Source organism: Orbicella franksi, chromosome 7 (assembly GCF_964199315.1).
Source record: "Orbicella franksi chromosome 7, jaOrbFran1.1, whole genome shotgun sequence".
Lineage (NCBI taxonomy): Eukaryota > Metazoa > Cnidaria > Anthozoa > Scleractinia > Merulinidae > Orbicella > Orbicella franksi.
Window position 1 is genome coordinate 14,355,396 of NC_138151.1, and position 18,873 is coordinate 14,374,268.

Below are 18,873 nucleotides of genomic sequence, written 5' to 3' on the forward strand. Positions count from 1 at the left end.
GCCTCCGTTCGACTCCATCACACTCTTCACGCTCTATAACGCTTTACCACGCGCCCTCATCGACTCCCTTTGACTCGAGCACACTCTTCGCGCTCTATCACGCTCCCTCACCGACTCCCTTCGTTCAGACAAATACAAAATTGGTGCGAACGTGATGAATTGAAGACAGGAGTCAAGAATCGCAGAGCAGTTTCGCTGACACGAGGCTTATTTCTTAAAAGCAAGGCCAAAAAGACAAAAATTCCCGAGCCAGAATTTTCGTCACCACTATGTTCTAGGCCCAGTCTCTCTCTTTATTTACTTTTCTGTTAGTCGATCACTTACTATGTAAGGTTTAGTTAACTAGACAGATAATTTGTTTATATACATGTAGAATAAATTTTATTAGTGTAAATTTAGAATTAATTTAAAGGTAAGTCCTTTAACTAGTTAGGTTTAAGCGTTCTTAAATTTAAATTAGATTTTATTATTGTAAATGTAGAGTTAAGTGTACCTTAAACTTCCTAGTATAGTTTTTACTGTTTTAGGAGCACCCAACGGCCCTTTCCCTCCATGAGACAAGCCTGCATGGAATTGTGGTAGTTGTATTCATCAAGTCAATTCCAGTCCAGGTTTTGCAGGTCCAAGATGGCGGACGACTTGAGAGGGGATGAAAAGTCGCTTTGAACGGACGAAGTAGTGGCATTACATGTTCCGAATGCTTCAATAATGCAAGGAGAAACGCTTGGGTTAATTATCTTTTCCCAAATGAGCCTGCATTGAGAGAGAAGTGGATAGCTTTTTCATTTTATCGACTTTTAAATTTTAAATGTTGTTATTTATCCTTAATAATCATTTTTAGATGCCATTCTGTTTTATAAATAAACTCATAGTATAGTTCATGATTGTTGTTGCTGCTTTAGAAATATATTGTTAAAGATTAAGGATTAAGGACTTAAGTTAAGAAGATCAACTGGGAGCAACTTGAGAAGGTAAATTTGAAAAAGGTGCGGTGAACTTCAAATGAATATCAATAATCCGCTAATCTTACACTCATGAATATGATACAGTTGTAACATTGCTACTACGAATGGTGAGAAAAACGCCATTCTCTGACAAGAAACAACTCGGTCTATTGAAAATAAGCTAAATCTCGGGACGGAAAATTGAGGACAGAGGAAGCAAGCCACATCGTCACAGTTTCTACTATTTCTAATAACCACCGACTTGAATAAAAGTTAATTTACTTGTGAAAATTAATGTATAAACTGCATTTCATTTAGGAATCACATATAAATAATGACGGGGAAAATTGGCAGGAAAAAAGGAGAAAGGGGGGGTGAAGGAACAGCAACAGGGGGAGGAAAAAAGGTGGGAGAAAGAAAGGAGGAAATGATGGAGGAAGTAGAGGAAAGGGTGGAAGAAGTAGAGGAAAGGGTGGAAGAAGTAGAGGAAAGGGTGGAGGAAGTAGAGGAAAGGGTGGAAGAAGTAGAGGAAAGGGTGGAGGAAGTAGAGGAAATGATGGAGGAAGTAGAGGAAAGGGTGGAAGAAGTAGAGGAAAGGGTGGAGGAAGTAGAGGAAATGATGGAGGAAGTAGAGGAAAGGGTGGAGGAAGTAGAGGAAAGGGTGGAGGAAGTAGAGGAAAGGGTGGAAGAAGTAGAGGAAAAGGTGGAAGAAGTAGAGGAAAGGGTGGAGGAAGTAGAGGAAAGGGTGGAGGAAGTAGAGGAAAGGGTGGAGGAAGTAGAGGAAAGGGTGGAGGAAGTAGAGGAAAGGGTGGAGGAAGTAGAGGAAAGGGTGGAGGAAGTAGAGGAAAGGGTGGAGGAAGTAGAGGAAAGGGTGGAGGAAGTAGAGGAAAGGGTGGAGGAAGTAGAGGAAAGGGTGGAAGAAGTAGAGGAAAGGGTGGAAGAAGTAGAGGAAGAGGTGATGCTGGAGGGATAGGAGAAAGGGACAGGACTCCGGATCGAGCGATCTGGGTTCGAGCCCTTGCTGGGGACATCGTGTTGGGTTCTTAGGCGGGACACTTTACTCTCACAGTGTCTCTCTCCACTCCGGTGTACAGTACAAATGGGTACCGGCGAATTTAACGTTAAGGGGTAACCCTGCGATGGAGTAGCATCCCATCCATGGGGAGTAGAAATACTCTTAGTTGCTTCATACTACAGAAACCAGAGATAGGTGCCCGCCAAAGGTGCCCGCCTGATGGGCCACTTAGCTCAAATGCAGACTTTACCGTCTTATACTTTGAGACAACAAGCTGTTTGTATTTTAGATGAATTTAGAGAAAGGCATCTATTCAGCTATTTATTTTTCTTTAAGAGAGAGTTAAGGAGAATTATTTAAGTGCAGCGCGAACTAATTTAAAATCACTTTTTCCTACATTTTCCCGTACGTAAACATCAGTCGCTGATATACGCATTTATCGGGGTGAGCTTTTTTATATAAGGAAGATATGAAGAAGAACATTATACTTTGCCCCTGGACGTTTTTAAACGCATTGACTCGACGAAATCTGACTCATTTTGTCAAAAGGAAAGCAGTGCAGTAATTTCATACATTTTCTATAGACCTCCGTCACGCTCTTTTGCGCATTCGTGACACGCTAGTATATGAATACTAATTGACCAACATTTCTTGACAAATTTTGAGCCTAACTTTCAAAGCCTAAACTACAGAAAAATCTACCATAAACAAAGAAATAGAAGCCTCGCAAACGTCCGCTCGTTCGCGAGAATGAAAAACTCTATTGGATCACTGGATTATACAATTCATTTCAAACTATTTTCTCTGCTTATCTCACTCGTTCTAGAACTTCCGTTGTCAAAATCAAATTTTAACTTTTCTTCCCCTATACGAATGCGTGGGCAAATCTTAACTTCTTCGACTTCTTCTTCTTCTAAGCGAAGGGAACTGAAAATAGATTTGGAATTCCCCAGAAAGCTGGCAGAATTAGTGCGTAATTCTAAAGCGAATAGGAATAAATAGAAGGCGACTAGTTCGTTACGGTCAATGCATTGTTGGAAGAAGAATCGCAAGATCGCAGCATTGCGTTACATATTTAAAACTCACTTTCAATCGTCAGCGAATGATTCCTCCGCCGATATTCAGTCAAAAGGTACATACCAAATCATTAATGATACTTACATTGTATAACGAAAGGTGTTAGAATTGTTGTTATCCACAGTGATCAGAAAAAGAGCTTTAATCATCAAGTGTAGAGGTTTCAAAAAGTGGTTGTTGTGAAGTCGCGTCGCCACGTTTCTCGGAAAAAAAAAACAATCTTTTGGCCCTTAATTGTGGGACCCAACCTCCGCTCAAACGCGCTTCGAACGCCTTGCAAAAAACTTCCTTGACCGTCATGAGAATCCTCGAAGCTTATCCTTGTTGAAGATCCTTACTTCAACGTCCGTGCCTTCTTTGGTAAATTTGAAGCAAACTGAATACCTTGAAAAGGAAACGAAAAACCCTACAAGCTGAATTCACAATGCAATTTAATAGAACGATCTGTTATTTGCAAAGATAAACAGTATAACAAATGAGTCCTATTCGCGAAATTTGCCAAAGCAAGGATTCAAGTAAGCAACAATTTTAGAGGGGAAAAACACTGGCCGAGAAATGATGTCTTGCGATTTTAAACAAGTTTTCTAGAGCCAACCACACTTTTCCTGAATAAGTTTCCAAAAAGCTTAATTATGTATATATTTCAAGGGAAATAGGTTACGTCGATGTTAAATCGAAAAGCTGAAAGAATGAAACCTTTCCAAATGTAAATATGAAACATTTAAAATCCAAACATGGCTTCAAGCGACTTTCAGTTTCGAAAAAAATTCTTGTCAAAAAGAGCTATATTCATAGGAAATCATCGATATGTTTATTTCTTTAATCAGGAATTATAAACTATTTGGCGTGTTTTACAGAATAAATGGGAGCGGCAGAAAATGGCCATGCTTGAAGGGACAAAAAATAACTGATCATTGATGAGTTCGTATGCTATTGCAATGGATATATTTTCGAATCTTTTACACTGGAACGCCGAGATTTTTTGACACAGTTGATGCAGTGACTGATGATGGTTTTTCACTGTCAAAAGAACAACAGCTTCACACAACCAAAATAAGCCCACCTTAGCTGTACAAAATATACCCTACAACTTAATACAAACACAGCAAGCGCCGAGCAAAAGTCGTGAGCTGAACTGATTTTATTCACCAGCCTGGTTGCAGGAAAAGAACATTATATGGGATCATAATATATTATTGTTGCAACATGTTGAAGAAACGCTCTTTGACACTTTTCTGTTACAAAATAACGTACAGCAATTTTAATGGTTCTATGATAAGTGATAGTTTAAATATATATATTGCTTCGAAACATATAAGACACTCAAAGTGCAATTTGGGAAATTTAACTTTCGGCACGTTTCAATAAAGCCCCACAAAAGCCAAAATAGAGAGCATAGTAAAACTACATTACAGAGCGCAGTTATCCACAGAAATAAATAACTAATATAGTTAAAAAATGTTCACAAGGACAACAGAATTAGTTGAAAAGAACCTAGTCGTTTTGAAATGAATGAAAATATGGAACGAAGGAGAAGATCCATTTCAGTACGTGTCCTTTTGCGTCAACCGATAGCCTTTGAAAGGCTTCAACCTTATTTGTTGCAGTCTGGCATCAAATGTTCAACAAACACAAACATTGTGTTGACGGGATTTAACTTCTCCGTGATGCATAAGCTCCTCGTGTTCATATCATTTCATTGTTTGAATTTCCATGCATTTTTTTCTCGCGCTGATTCGTCATTCTGAAATAAATAAACAATCAAATATGTAAATTATAAACATTGACAGTCTATGAAATCGGATTCCCGATACGGGTGAAAACTAAGAACATCGCGGAGTTCAGTTACATGTGCAAGATCTTGAAAAATGATAAAACGTCGTAAAAGGAGAAGAAATGGCACAGAACTAATTACAACTATCATTATTCATTAAATTGTATCTTAATTGCGGAGTGTAAGAAAATTTTCCCGAAAATGTCATAAACGATTTTATATTCAAAGAAGTTTTGAAAGGGTTTAGAACATCGTGTAATGAAAGTAGCTTTGTCTAATTGACTTTGCAATCCTCCATCGATCTTAGAAGATGTTAAACGAGTAACATAATACTACAAATACACATCGATGTAATTTTACCTGCGGTTTCCTCTTCGTCGCTCAATTCTTCGAAGGAATATTTCGATTTACTGTGCGATTCCTCCTTCGCGTTAAGTTCATCTATAAACGAAGGAACAATAACATTTAGCATTCAATCGCGCCACAAAGAGCGCAACAGTAAAAACGCAGTCAAGAATAGAATATATATGCACTGCCTTACCCTTCAGTGGCGCGTCAGGGGGTGAGTTCGCTGTAGGCCTTGTTAAAAGGCACCCAAAAGAGAATGCTATCGCTTGAAATTTCTCTTGGTCAGTCTTTCCTTCGAAGAGCTTTGCGACTTTGGGATCCATTGCGTTTGGAATAACGAGATTGGTGAGGTATCGAAATCGTAAAACCTTTGACCATGAATACTCGAGAAGGGAAAAAACCCAGCAGCCCTCTTGTCTAAAAAGGGACATTTTCCACCAATCAGGATGTCCGAAGTGGCGTGGAGCTTTTGTTTCATTGACAGAACTTGTCACACGCGTTGTGGAGCTTAAAATATCAACCAATCAGAATGCGACGCTTTAGATAGCTGGAAAATTGCGTGGCCATGACAAACAGAAAGCAATTAAATGTTGAGCGTCTTAAACAAAAGCAGATTAACATCTACTGAAAGAAAATAAAGGACGACGCTGATTTCTCACGCGATGAAATTAAAAGCTGAACAAAGCAATATACCCCAAGGCCATTTTGCAAAGTGCGGTTTCAACTCTCAAATACACAATGGCCAAAAAAGGAATAATTCTTGCTTCAATTGTGATTCTATGATGTTCAGACAACAGAATTCACGATGTAAAGATAACAGATCCCGTGCACAAAGAGGCGTCAAAGACATTGATATACATTTCTCGCCACCTTGGCGCTTGCAGAATGACAGATTGTCACTTAAGCTGTGGGGTGCGTCCTCATTAGCACTTCTTAAACTGCATCACAAGCACATATTTTGGCCATGAATCATCTCGAAAGTGCTTCGCTAGCGCGTTTTCTAGTAAACCTCGAAAGTGCTTTGCTAGCGCGTTTTCTGGGAAAGCGAAAAAACAATCAAGAACGACTTCTTTGTGTCAATAGCCGTCAAAACAAAGAGATATCATCGTGGGAGAAAGGATTTGCACCCAAATCAGGAGATCGTGCGCCAAACCTGACTGAAGGTCACATTGATTGACTAGTTCAATGAAAGACGTCATACTTTGAGCAAGAAGAGAAAGGCAATTCCACTTATTTGTATTGATACTTTGCGCAACACAAAGGAGACAAAATGAACCTCGACGAACCAAGTTGGCAAGAACGTTGCGCGTCGACCAAAGACGCGCTCTCCTGTTCTTTCAAGACAAGCATCAAGTTATAGTTTATTGGAATGTTCCTCCACATCGCTTCGAACATTTGATGCGAAGGGAAAGTCCCTCCTCTGATTACGTTGCAACTAAACTGCGCTTTTTCTCGCCTTGTTATGAATATGAAGGCGTGGCATGCGCATCTTCGTGGCACAAACAAGAGGCACACATTCTGTCAGCGGAGAACCCAAGAGAGGTAAGAGAAGTACCGAATTTTGTTTTTTTTTGTTCTAGTTTAATTTACGCCCAACTTTTTCCCAAAACGAATAAGCGTGTTTGTGTACTGAATATCTTGTGTAAAGTTTTCTGAAGGAAAAACAAATTCGCGCTTTCCTGATATTTGTTTTCCATTTAGCCCTCAGAGAGTTGAGTGCGGCGATGTAAAATTTCGATTTACAAGGTAAGAGAAATGGTCACCATTAAAAAAAATTCAACGCATAAAAGTGCTAGCCAGGTGATTTTAACCTGCCAATCATTTGAATGTCGATTTCCCTCCAATGGGCGCGCGACACCTATAAAACCCTATTTTCCGAACAAAAACTCTAAGGTCTAGCTCGAGCTAGAAAACCCATTAGGTTCTTTCTGTCTACTATCCATTTTGAGAAAGAATTAACATGCCTGGTAAATCTAGACCAACTGCAAACACCACCACAGATTCCGGATACAATAACAGCAGCTCACAGACAAAACCGAACACGCAAAGCTCTTCAAGTAGTCGGGAATGTAAGCGCCTTTTTGACACTTTCCCGTTTTTCGTTTTCAAAACATCTAACGAGCTTTTCGTCTTTATTATTTCAGCGCATGACTCGAGCTGTACTATTCTTTGATGAAGAAGGTAAGTAATTGTCCATATCTTTACAGTGTGATTATCCCTATACATCTCATTACTCTTTTCCAATATTGCGGGCTTGTGCGTCATTTTTTGAAGGCACGCGATTCGCCTGTCAACAACTTTTTTTTTTAAATTTGCTGAAAGTCATCCAAACCGCGCATGGTCGTGTCAATATATCTGCAGTCAGCTTAGTGAGCATCATCATAGTCGAGTGTGAGTTTCCCCCGACTGGGCACGTTACAATTCATCCCGCCATGCCGCCAAGAAAAGCTAGAGCAACGCCTTGCACACCTACCGAACCAGGTTTCCCACCTAAAGAAGAGCCAATACAGCCTTCTATCCAACAGCAACAGAGTAAGTTCATATATGCGCACACCTGTGGGTAAGTTCGTCTTTCTCTCTTCCCTTTTGCCGTGAACCATCTAACAAGCGTTTATTTCTTCCAGATACTGTTCCACCGTCTCAGTACCAGCAGCAGCAGCAGCAGCAGCAACAGAAACAGTAGCGGCGGCAAAAGAAGAGGTAAAGACGAAAGTAAGAAGTTTTGTTATTTTTCCACTTATTAAACGATGTGGTTTAAAATTGAACTGGTCGCTCAATTCAAAATGGCGGACCACGTGCTTCTTCCTCAAGATGCATCAAATTGAGTTATTTTTGTTATTACAAAAATTGGTTTAAAATTCGTGTACTGTATCTATCCAAGATTTGCTACTTTCCAACAACTATTTAAAATCTGGTTTTGAAAAACTGTTTTGTACAAATGTAAGCTTATGTATGAGCATGAAGCTTTGCACAATTGTTCGAGCAACATGGCAGCGGATTCACTCGTTGTCTTTCCAGCAGTCGTTGCTTGATTCGGAACCAATTTTCCTCCTGAAGATTCACGCTGAACACACTGAGACCGATGATACAAAACGTGGCATAGTATAGAACGGAAAACTAGTAAGTCTTAGTTTGAATGAAAAATGTTCCGCCTAAACCGCGTCGCAGCGTGATATAATTTAAGGGTATATTTAGAAAGAAAATCTTCGGTACACTCCAAGGTCGATTCAATGGTCAGCAAAAATCAGCTTTTTCTCGGTGTTCAATCAAGCAAAAACTGAATACAAAAACTCCGCTCCCAATACGAGCCACGTATGCCTTGAAAGTGTGGTAATGAAATAAATTGTGCTAGCCATACGTTTTTATGACAAATACGAATCCTGCGGGTTACGGACAGGACTGAGTGAACGAGCAAGCGTCTTAGAATCAGTAACCTTTATGAATGCCTGGAAAATCTAGAGCAACAGCTAATTTACTTCTTGATGCTGGTTATCAGTGCGTTAGACGTGTTCAGCAAGTAGTGGAGGGATGTCGGAGATCTCCTTGCCAAACTGCAACTCGCGCAAATCCACGGAGGCGTAGAAATCCGCGTGGAGTTGTTCCAGCCAAGAAACCTTCGATGTAAAGTATCTATAATGCGTGTAGTTTTAATTCGTTTTCCCTTTTCTGGCACATCTAACATGCTTTTTCTTCTCTATTTCAGCATGGTTCGCATCCTGTACAATACTTTAAGAAGGTGAGTTGTTACATTCAGCTTGTTTCAAAAGCGAAAGTGATTCTTTGCTAGTGTTTAGCCACGCAAACCTTAGATACTAGATAGCGCTGCCCTTCACAAATATACGATTCGGTTAATCTCGAATTGTTAGCAAAACAAATCATTTCACTAGTACATTTAATCTCAGTTGTATCGATTTTGGATTCAAGTATAATATCAGAGATGTAGAATCTGTCATCAGTTATTTCAAAGGCTGAATGTGTCCTTCTTCGACCAGGAATTGCTTGCGCAGCACATTTCCAGAGCGTCACTACAAAGCAGCTGAAAGTGATATCTGAACACAAAGTTCACTTTATTTTCATGGAAAATCATTTAGTTTCCAAACCACTTCATAAAATCACAATTTTAGCAAAATAATATGGATTGTCCACCGCAAATCTTACTTCCGGATAAATGTTACAAGATGGTGCAGTGATTCCCATATTCATTTTGTCTTATTTGTTCAATCTCCGATTGAATTCTACTGCACGGTTTACGTTCAGATTTCGTGAAAATGTCCATTCCTAAGTCAATTTCCATCCATTACTTTTTTAAGTTGAAAGTAGTTGGTCTATGTTTTGAAAATAGTTGTCAGTGGATTAACACAAGGAACTTGATCAATGCACGCGGGATTTTTAACATCTATGTGGCTTTAATAGTTTCTGACCACTATGTCCTTTGTTAGCAAATAGAAAACTTGGATCTGATTTAGTGATCTTAACGTTCAACAGATGAAGAACATTTGCGCGCTTTCGTATACTTTACAATTAAATCAAACGAAGAGGAAAGAACTTACTCATAATTCGATAAACACAACTTAAATAAAGTGACTGACCACATTGCCCTCGTGTCTCTATACTCTAGCAAACATGGTCTTAGTTGGGAATCAGAAATGCATTTCCCTTCTCCCCTAGGTTATGTTTTTGCACTGTTAGTGTTAGGAGGAGATAATTAATAAGAATATCCTGTTTTTCAGAAACCTGACACAAGAAAGAGAGTATATGAAGCCTTGGGCACAAGGACCAGATGTGTTACCTCTTCTGTTCTGTTTTCTTCAAGTTTACTTGTGACAGTTTGCAAGCCTGTTCTGAAAAACTTTAGACTTTTGTAGTTGGAACATTACTTTGTGTCAATAGGAAAAAGCTATTGCATGATATTATAATCACGTGTGTTTAAGTGCATGTATCATTTTAAAGTTAAATTCAGTGCTTGTATACGAGAAAAGCACCATTTATTCTATCATTTCTGGCGTGAACTGTGAAACGCATGATTCTGGTAGAACATAGAGCTATCATGAAATAAACATTGTGAAGGAGATAACTTCAGTTGTTTCATTTACGACTTACACGTGGTGTTTCTTAGCTTTTAGATGCGTGTAAAACATTGATATTCCAAGCATGAAAACAGACTACTTTATAAGTGAATTCAACATAGCTTCGCACAAGAAATTTTCAACAAGGCAATTAAACTGATATTGAGCAAAACCTCCTGTTAAATAGCTTCCACACTGTGCAAGTCTTAGCACTCGTTATGAATCTAATGAAACTAACGCAAATTTAGTAGTATTCTGTTGGAAAATTTTCACTACAAGTTTGATAAACACAAAACGCGCTTTTCTAAGGTCTGAAATATGCGGAGTAAACATATTTTTGTCAAGAAAAGCATCTGGAGTGCCACATAAATGGAAATTGTGTATTTCAAAACAAAGATATACAAAAAAAGAAAGCGGCTTCGCCAGCATTTTCCAGTATGCAATGTAAGCACATTTATTTTGGTCAACCAACATCCCGCCATCTCTATGGAAACCCAATGCACAACCCATTCAAAGAAAGCGCTTAGGATTGATTTCCCGCCCTCGAGAAACAAAGACGCCATGATATGTTAAAATTTTGTGACCCGCACATCTTTGAAGAGTTATGGTCCACGGTGCGACCCGGGTCCGGGGAGGGGGGGTAAAATAACTCGATAAAATTTCTTTCTGCCGTAATTTTACGCGCAACTTTTCCCTGAAACAGACAAATGACGCGTGTTCCTTTGGCTGGCGATCATATCCTCTCTGCTGTTTCGGCAAATTATGGCTCGTGCTGCATTTTGCTATGAAGATAGAGGGTTAGCAAATTTTCTTTGCGTTTGACGAGAATACATTCTGTTGTTCAAAACACATGCTGCTCAGCCTAAGCATGCTGTCAATCAATCGAATGCGGAACTCAGAGAATAGAGCCCCTCATGAATATATGCAACATACCCATAAAAAGGATCGCCATTTCCGCTTTGCGTCTGCTTCGACAAGATAAAGCTAAAATAGCACGGTAACGGCATCGCAACATTATAAAACGCATTTACCATGACTGGAAAATCAGGGTCTACCGGGAATTCGGGAACTGATGCTGGATATGGTGGAGGCAGTTCAAACAATCAAGGGAATGGCGGGTGTTGTGAGTGAAAATTAGAGGAGCTTTGTCGCGGTTCGCTCATCTTGAGCAAATTTTTCTAGTTCGTCGTTTGTAATCAGCGTCAATCTTCTCCTTAACCATCATTGTTCCTTTATGGTTTATTATAATTTCTTTGTTGTTTTTCTATCTTAAGGCCGATTTACACGGTAAGACTTTGTCGCATTCGACAAGCTTACGACAGGCCTACGACATGAATTGTTTCGTGTAAATCAAACCTACAACTCGCTTACGACTGTTGTGTACGTCAAAAAAAAAATGTCGTAGGATTTCAAAACATGTTTTAAGACGCTGCGACAATCATAGCCGAAGTCGATAGAAAATAACGTATTTTGTGACAAATTTCTACTTAGTAGGGGACGAGGTGAAGTGCTGTTGCGTCAAAATGGCGGACGAACTTGTTGTTGACTGATTCACTTGAAGACGTTTCTCGAAAAGTACTGAACAGATTAAAGCGAAAAACATCTCTTTAGAAAGTTCTTTTCAAAGCGCAGGACAGCTAAAATATATTTTTTATTCTGTTAGAACTTTCGCTCCGAAAACTCAAGGTGTAAACTTTTGCATGTTTAATTTTGTAAGTGAAAAGGTCGAGCGCGTGTAAATGGTCCTAAGTCATGTCGTAGGCCTGTCGTAAGCTTGTCGCGTGCGACAAAGTCGAACCGTGTAAATCGGCCCTTAGTGAACTATTATTTTCAGGTTTCCTTCACTTTAAAGGTAATTTTGTCCATGGCCAAAATAACTCAAACTGCCGCGACTGAGCTCCTTTAATAATATCATGTGCTTCTCTCACTTGTGAACTATCTGACTGGTTTTTTTCCATTCTATTTCAGCATGCATAATCTTAAGACGAGAAAAGGTAAGTAGCTGTGTTTCGCTTCTGAGCAATCGTTGTTGATATTGAAGATCATCATTTGTACAAAATGACGGACTTAAGCGTCACCTTTGGATTAGGCTGCATCCAATTTATGCTAAATTTTGTTGATAGGTAGACCGGAACTCTTTAGATAGATCAGTTCTGAGGGGTTGACCAGACGTTTGTTGAATACAAACCGTGTGCGCCGCGCACACCAGAAAAGCGCGGGATCAGGCGAAATACGTGCTACTTCGGTTGATAATTTCTCGTGGCCCAAGCATAGAGCGCAAAAGTTTCTTCGTGGATCGTCAATTATGACAGGAAAATCGAGAACGAGCGCTAACAGCAGTCACGACGCAGGTTATACAAAGAAGAAAGCTAAAAAAATCAAGAAGAAATCTAGTCAGAGGAAGACTTCCAACGGTCGACCCAAAACTAAAACGGCCACGCAAACAGTTGTTTCGCGACGACGGACAGCCGGACGGGCTTCAAGTAACGTATATTGCTAGTCATTAAGATGTTTTTCTTTGCAATTCTGCGACCTAACGCGTATTTTTATAACTCTATTTCAGAGTGGCGCGACTCCTGTACCATGACCTAACAAGGTGAGTTGTATTTTTTTTACTTTTTTTCTTGAGTGAAAGTGATTTCCGTTATCAAGTTACCACCCACGTCTTGCAAGACGGTGCTGCGTGTGATATGAAGATGCGATGTTGTAAAATTAGGAATTGCTGGCGAAAAAGATCATTTTAAAGGTAAAATTAATTGCAAGAAGCATCCATTTTGTACTTTAGTATGATGCCAGCTAAATGAGAAATAAAGAATGTCATTACATATTTCAAAGGCCGAACTTTTCCTTCTTTAACCTTGAATTGCTTACAAGGCACTTTTCTAGAGCATCGCTCGAAAGGAGCTGAAAGTAATATCTAAACGAAAAATTAGCTTGCATTATCGCTGCAAATCGTGCAAGCATTCTTTTCTTAAAATCACCAACTTAGCAAAATCCCATCGAAAATGTTTGAATAATTTGCTTCATTAGAAACGTTTGAAGGGAAAGGATACGCTCTTACTTAGAGACTAACGGAAAATGGAGGCCGTATGTGCAGTTTACACTTAAGCAACGCTCAAAACATGAGAAAGAAACTAGATAATTATTGTGATAAAGAAGAGCATTAGAGACACTGGCTACATCGCCCAAATGTTTCACAACACCTAACATACAGGGACTTCCATCTTAGATAATCTATAACTCTGCATTACATTGCTCTCTTCCCCTGAGATATATCCTTTTTTACAACCAGTGCTTAGCAGAACCAGAATAAATAAAATTATTTTGTCTTTCAGCAACCAAGAGAAAGAAAGAAGAGAGGATGAAGACCTTGGAAACAAGAACGGATGATTTATCTCTTCTTACATTGACCAAGTTTAGCTGTTAGTATTTGGTTGCAGGCCTCAGTCAGCAATGAAAGACTTTAGCAATTTTATTGCAGTTTTCTTCGAGTTTCTATAGTTTTGTTCAAAATATTTATCACAAGGATTAGGCTCGTTCTTTGCACCTTTGAAGATATTATATCCAGGTCTATTTAAAAACATGTACGGCACTTTGAAGTTGAATTTCTTCAGCACAAGAATAGCACTGTTTGTTTCATGAACGTTGGAAGCATTCCATCATTTTGAGCTTTCATTTCTAATGTGAACTTTGCAAGAGTCGAGTACTGATGTTGCGGAACACGGCTTTGTGAAATAAACATCATCTAGAAAGTATCTTCAGTTGCGTTTTTGTTTATGGCTTACACGAGGTGTTTCGTTAGATGATAGATGAGGGTAAAACATTGATTCTCTGACCACGTTAACAGACCAATTTAGCAGAGAATACAAAACTAGCTTCGCGCTCGAAAATAGTCAAAGGGAATTGAACGAATATTGAGTATAAACTCTAGTAAAATGACTTCCATACTCTACATGTCTTGGCCAGTATTAAGAGCAAATCTATGAAGGACAAAGTTCGCAGTATTCCGTTGAAACTTTTGAATACAAGGACGGCTAAATATTACGTGCGTTTTTCTAGCGTTTCATAATTTGCGGCGTAAGCATATTTTTATCAAGTAAATCACGTGGTTATTAGACAATTTCAAAACAAGAATACTCATAAATAGACAGCCCGTTGCTTTGCCAGCGTTTTGTCATATGCAGTGTTAGCACATTTTCGGTCAAGCAACGACCAACTGCCGCGGCAGTGGAAACCCAATGAGCGCACACAACCCATTCAAAGAAAACACTTTGATTGATGAAATGATTAACAGCGATTGAAAGCGACGCGAAAATAACGTGAGAATCCATTTTTCCATGGCGCGCAAACTTCATAATAAGAATAGTGGACAAATTTAAGTTTGTTTAAATATAAGTGGGCAGACAGGACCAGATATAATAAAACAAATTATTCGCTCACTTCTTGTCTTATAACTACTTTCGCACACCACAAACGAAAGAAACTGACTTAGATCGTTACGCCCCAACAAACTCCTTCAAAATTCCCATTCTCGTGTTCTTTCCAAGCACCAACAGTCATCGTTTACTCGAATATTCCTGCATATCCTTACGAACATTCGATCTGACGGGAAGTCCCTCAACTTATTGCGACGCAACCAAACTAGGCTCTCTCCCGCCATCGAGAAATAATGATGCCATAGAAAGAACAAATAGTATGGCCCCCGCACCTTTGTATGCAAATAGAGCGCATTTTGTTTGCGCATTCGACGAACCTTCTCATTGGTTTAACAGTGCCACGTCCTACAAAATATTGTGATCCTTCGACATAAGCTGTACGAGGTAGAAAGAAGAGGACATATGTAAATTTATATTGAAAGAAACTGACAGTTTTCAAAATGTCTGGAAAATCTGGGGTAACAGGGAATTCTACAAAGGACGCGGGTTATTCCAGAGACAACTCATGTCGTGGAAATCCACAACGACGAACAAATACGTCGAGAAGCGGGGGACGTGAACACTCCGGCTCTGCTAGAAGCAGCGAGAGTAGCAGGAATTCTCGCGGACATTCAACTAATAGACCACTCCAGCACTCCGGCTCTACGAGAAACGGTGAGCGTAGCAGGAATTCTCGGGGACATTCAGAAACTACATCACACCAGCACTCCGGCACTGCGAGAAGCGGCGAGTGTAGCAGGAATTCTCGGCGACATTCAGAAACTACATCACACCAGCACTCCGACACTGCGAGAAGCGGCGAGTGTAGCAGGAATTCTCGGGGACGTTCAGAAAATACATCACACCACCACTCCGGCACTGCAAGAAGAGGCGAGTGTAGCAGGAATTCTCTACAAAGTCCAAGTGATACATCCGACCAGCACTCGCCAAATGTTACTACCTCCGCCGATACCCAAAGCCAACCGAATTGCGAAGGAGGTAAGAGATAATGGGACGTTTTCCTTTGCTATTTTAAATCCTCTCTCTAACGAGTGCTTCTTTTTCCTACTCCAGGGTACAACTCGTCCTGCATTTTGCAATGACAACAGAAGGTAAGCAGAGTTTCAATCATTACCAAATACCTTGGCGGCAAATTGACATCATCAGATTCATTTGTGTTGTGTTTCCTTAAGAGCGCTGAGAAAATAGTTGTCTTACAAGGGGGAATGAGGCGATTCAAAGTCTAAATTTAGCAAACTAAGAAGAGACTGCCTCGGCAAAAAATAAGTTGTCTATCACTGAAGCATTAGTTTCACTGGACAGCAAGGATAGGAGTGTTAGTATAACAAGAGCTGAATCAAAATGTCCAAGAAACCAGAGCAACACTGACAGACAACGCGCCGGTGGATGCGCCTAATAAAAGGCGCAGCCAAAGAAGTGAAAATTTTGAGATAGAACCAACTGCTGTAGATGTAGTATATCAGGAACCCGATGCGTTAGATACCGGAAAAAGAAAAAGAATACCTAGCAAGTAGTCCCACCGTTAAAGAAGGCACTCAAAACCAACAGATTGAGTGAGGGACAGCAGAGAAATTTCTCTTCTACTGAGGACACTCCGAATCCACAGGATAGTGCCAGGGCTTCTGATATTTCGCGCGGTCGCGGAGCTGCGAATTTCATGTAAATCCGCAAAATGCCGCGGAATTCACTAGAAATCGTACCAGATACATGTCGGTACAACATATTTGAAACTTATCTTGGCTGTTGGGGCCGTTTACTTGCCGTAAACTTGCAAATTTATCGTGAAACTTCGTCACTGCAACGGGTAAACAACATCCTAAAACTACCAGGCGTTCTTGGAGTAATGTTGCGAAAAACTGGGCACTCTCTGTGGCCACGATGTAAAAAGCTTTGCCATTGGCGCATTTCTTGAGCGCATTGTTGTTGAAAGAGCAAATGATGATCACTGTTAAAAAAAACCTCTTGTCAAACAAATACAAACACGCAAGATAATCCAAATTTTCCTGCAAAAGAAAATCGTCCGTTTTACAAAGGCAAAACGGTGTATCTGTCGTTGCATAGGCTAACAGTCGTAATTTTCCGAAAAAGTTTGCAAAATTGCTGTCTTTTTTTAGTTAAAAACGTTCGCCAAATTGGTCCAAAACCGATCGCTTTCCAGCGAAATGCACCCAGAAAATGCCCGCAAAATCGGCCGTTTTTACCGATCGTTTTTCAGCGAAATTTGCCCGGAAAATTTCCTCCAATTTCCCGCGAAATCGGCCGTTTTCTTCCGCGAATTTGTCTCGGAAAATTCCGCGAAATTTGACCTTTTTCCGCAACCTATCAGAAGCCCTGTGGTGCGGATGTAAGTACCACTAAGTTACATTTTTCTGGTGTATTTTAATCATGTAAAAATTTTACCGACAGAAAGCGTGAGCCATTCCCTCAGCATTTGAGTTTTAAGTAGGATTCGACAAAAAATACATTATACAGGAACATCCTTTACCTTGCCCCTAAAGCCAGCGACAAACTAGACGATTTTATACAATCGTCCGGCGACTGGGAAAAATCACCCTCTGTGCTCACTGCTACTAACGCGTGCTTTCACTAGCATTTCTGATCTCCGCTACGAGCCTCGAAGTTGTCGATATGTCTGACATGTCAAATATCATCTAAAAATTCCGAAGGTGATTTTGCAGCAGTCGATGAGCGTGTTAATAGCGAATTGTGACGAAATTCGCTTGCGATTTTCGCTAGCTATGAAAATCGCCGCAACGCATTGAATCGACTGGTGTGTGGCTGGCTTAATATCACTTATCTTCTACAACCTGCTCGAGAGATATAGAGGATATTACATGCCCGCGCGTGGATACGAATTTTATCTTCGAGAGTTCAACTCGATATCTCACGAGTTCGCTGCGCTCACTCGTGAGATATTGAGTTGAACACGAGAAGATAAAATTCATATCCACAAGCGGGCATGTACTATTGTGTTTATTATATAAACATACTAATGACGACGTTTTGACAATTCTCCGAAGATTTCCGAAGATTTTCCAAAATTGTTCCGAAGGCCAGGTTAACGCTTCCGAACATTTTCCGAACATTTTCCGAACATTATCCGAACATTATCCGAACATTATCCGAAGATTGCAGAAGAAGACCGAAGAAGATCCGAAGATGTTTCGATCATACATCGACAAATTTAAGTGTAATTAAAGGGAGAAAAGAAAAATGTTATAAAAAAGGAAAGATATCTTCACAGTGTGAGAGATAAAAATACTATCTTCACTGCGCGTGATGAAGGTATGATTTTTTAGTAAAAGGAAAAATCCTGGTATTTCACTGGTGTTTATGTAATAAAACTGAATATTATGTTTTTTCCCTGCAGATTTCAGAGGACGAAGAAAACGAAAAAGACAAAAACTAGGAGTTGTTCAATGATGAAAATCGTCTAGCCGAATAACAGTTCTTGTCGTATACAGACTTATTGTGAGTTCCCTGTTGTAATGCGCACCCTTTAGCACTTCTGCAATGTATTATATGAAACGCTTGTCAATGCCGTAGAGACTAGACTGTTCGCAGGTCCTCGTTGCAATGTCTGATAGTAACGGGCACATTTAAACTCCACATTTTAAATTCTGTACTGTTATATGAAAAGTTTATTAAATATGTCGCGTTGAAAACACATCACTTGGTGTATCCATCAATGAAGTGTTACTGGGCAAGGGAGGGTCACTAAAACGAGTGATTATTTCGTATATTCTCATCAACTTTCTCATGAACACGTATTGAAATTGTGAAGAGAAAACGGATATTGATCACTTTTGAAAAATTTTTAAACAGACAAATTTAGAAAAAGTACGGAAGATACATTATAAGAACCTATCACGCTTTATATCCGCGGGTTGTGAAAAATATTTGAAGGATAATAAACTCAATAGCCTCCATTTAACTTGAAAAATATGCCCGGATATTTGTCTTTAGACATTATCTGTTCCTCGAAGCTTACAAATTTCCTGTCACTTCACGGGACAGGTAATGTCCGCAGACAAATATGTGGGCATATTTTCGCGCCAAAGGGAGGCTATTGGTTATGTGTGGCCACATTCACCACGCGTTAATGCTAATTCTTTGGTTGCACTGTCACGCAATAAAAAAATATTTCAAAAACTATTCAGTATATAAAGTCAAGAAATTTTGATGTTATAGGAGATAAATAAACAAGACACTT

At 39.7% G+C, this 18,873-nt stretch overlaps 2 protein-coding genes and 1 long non-coding RNA gene across 4 annotated transcripts in view; 2 read left to right on the forward strand and 1 right to left on the reverse strand.

Annotated features, from left to right (window-relative positions):
• Window positions 1–18,873, forward strand: part of LOC145492080 (beta-2 adrenergic receptor-like) — a 34,951-nt gene that overhangs the window by 7,865 nt on the left and 8,213 nt on the right. The gene's annotated exons all lie outside the window — the stretch shown is intronic.
• LOC145492087 (uncharacterized) lies at window positions 4,155–5,670 on the reverse strand. Its single transcript, XM_081471417.1, has 3 exons — window positions 5,352–5,670; window positions 5,171–5,251; window positions 4,155–4,780 (listed from the first exon to the last, which is right to left on the reverse strand). Exons 1-3 carry the CDS (start codon window positions 5,587–5,589, stop codon window positions 4,776–4,778), a joined length of 324 nt encoding a protein of 107 aa, XP_081327543.1. The 5' UTR covers window positions 5,590–5,670; the 3' UTR covers window positions 4,155–4,775.
• Window positions 6,342–10,380, forward strand: LOC145492093 (uncharacterized). 2 transcript variants are annotated; one of them, XR_014049932.1, is made up of 5 exons: window positions 6,342–6,709; window positions 7,303–7,339; window positions 7,783–7,858; window positions 8,862–8,894; window positions 9,889–10,380. It is a non-coding gene; the product is annotated as an uncharacterized LOC145492093 (long non-coding RNA). The 2 variants fall into 2 exon arrangements; XR_014049931.1 differs by having other exon boundaries at window positions 6,418–6,709; window positions 7,783–7,870.

Excerpts from the sequence above, each read along its gene's own strand:
- LOC145492087 (XM_081471417.1), bottom strand. The coding sequence starts at position 5,589 with ATGTCCCTTTTTAGACAAGAGGGCTGCTGGGTTTTTTCCCTTCTCGAG. Across the intron at positions 5,252-5,351 it reads CCCTGACGCGCCACTGAAGG|ATGAACTTAACGCGAAGGAG; the intron begins GTAAGGCAGTGC and ends CTTCGTTTATAG.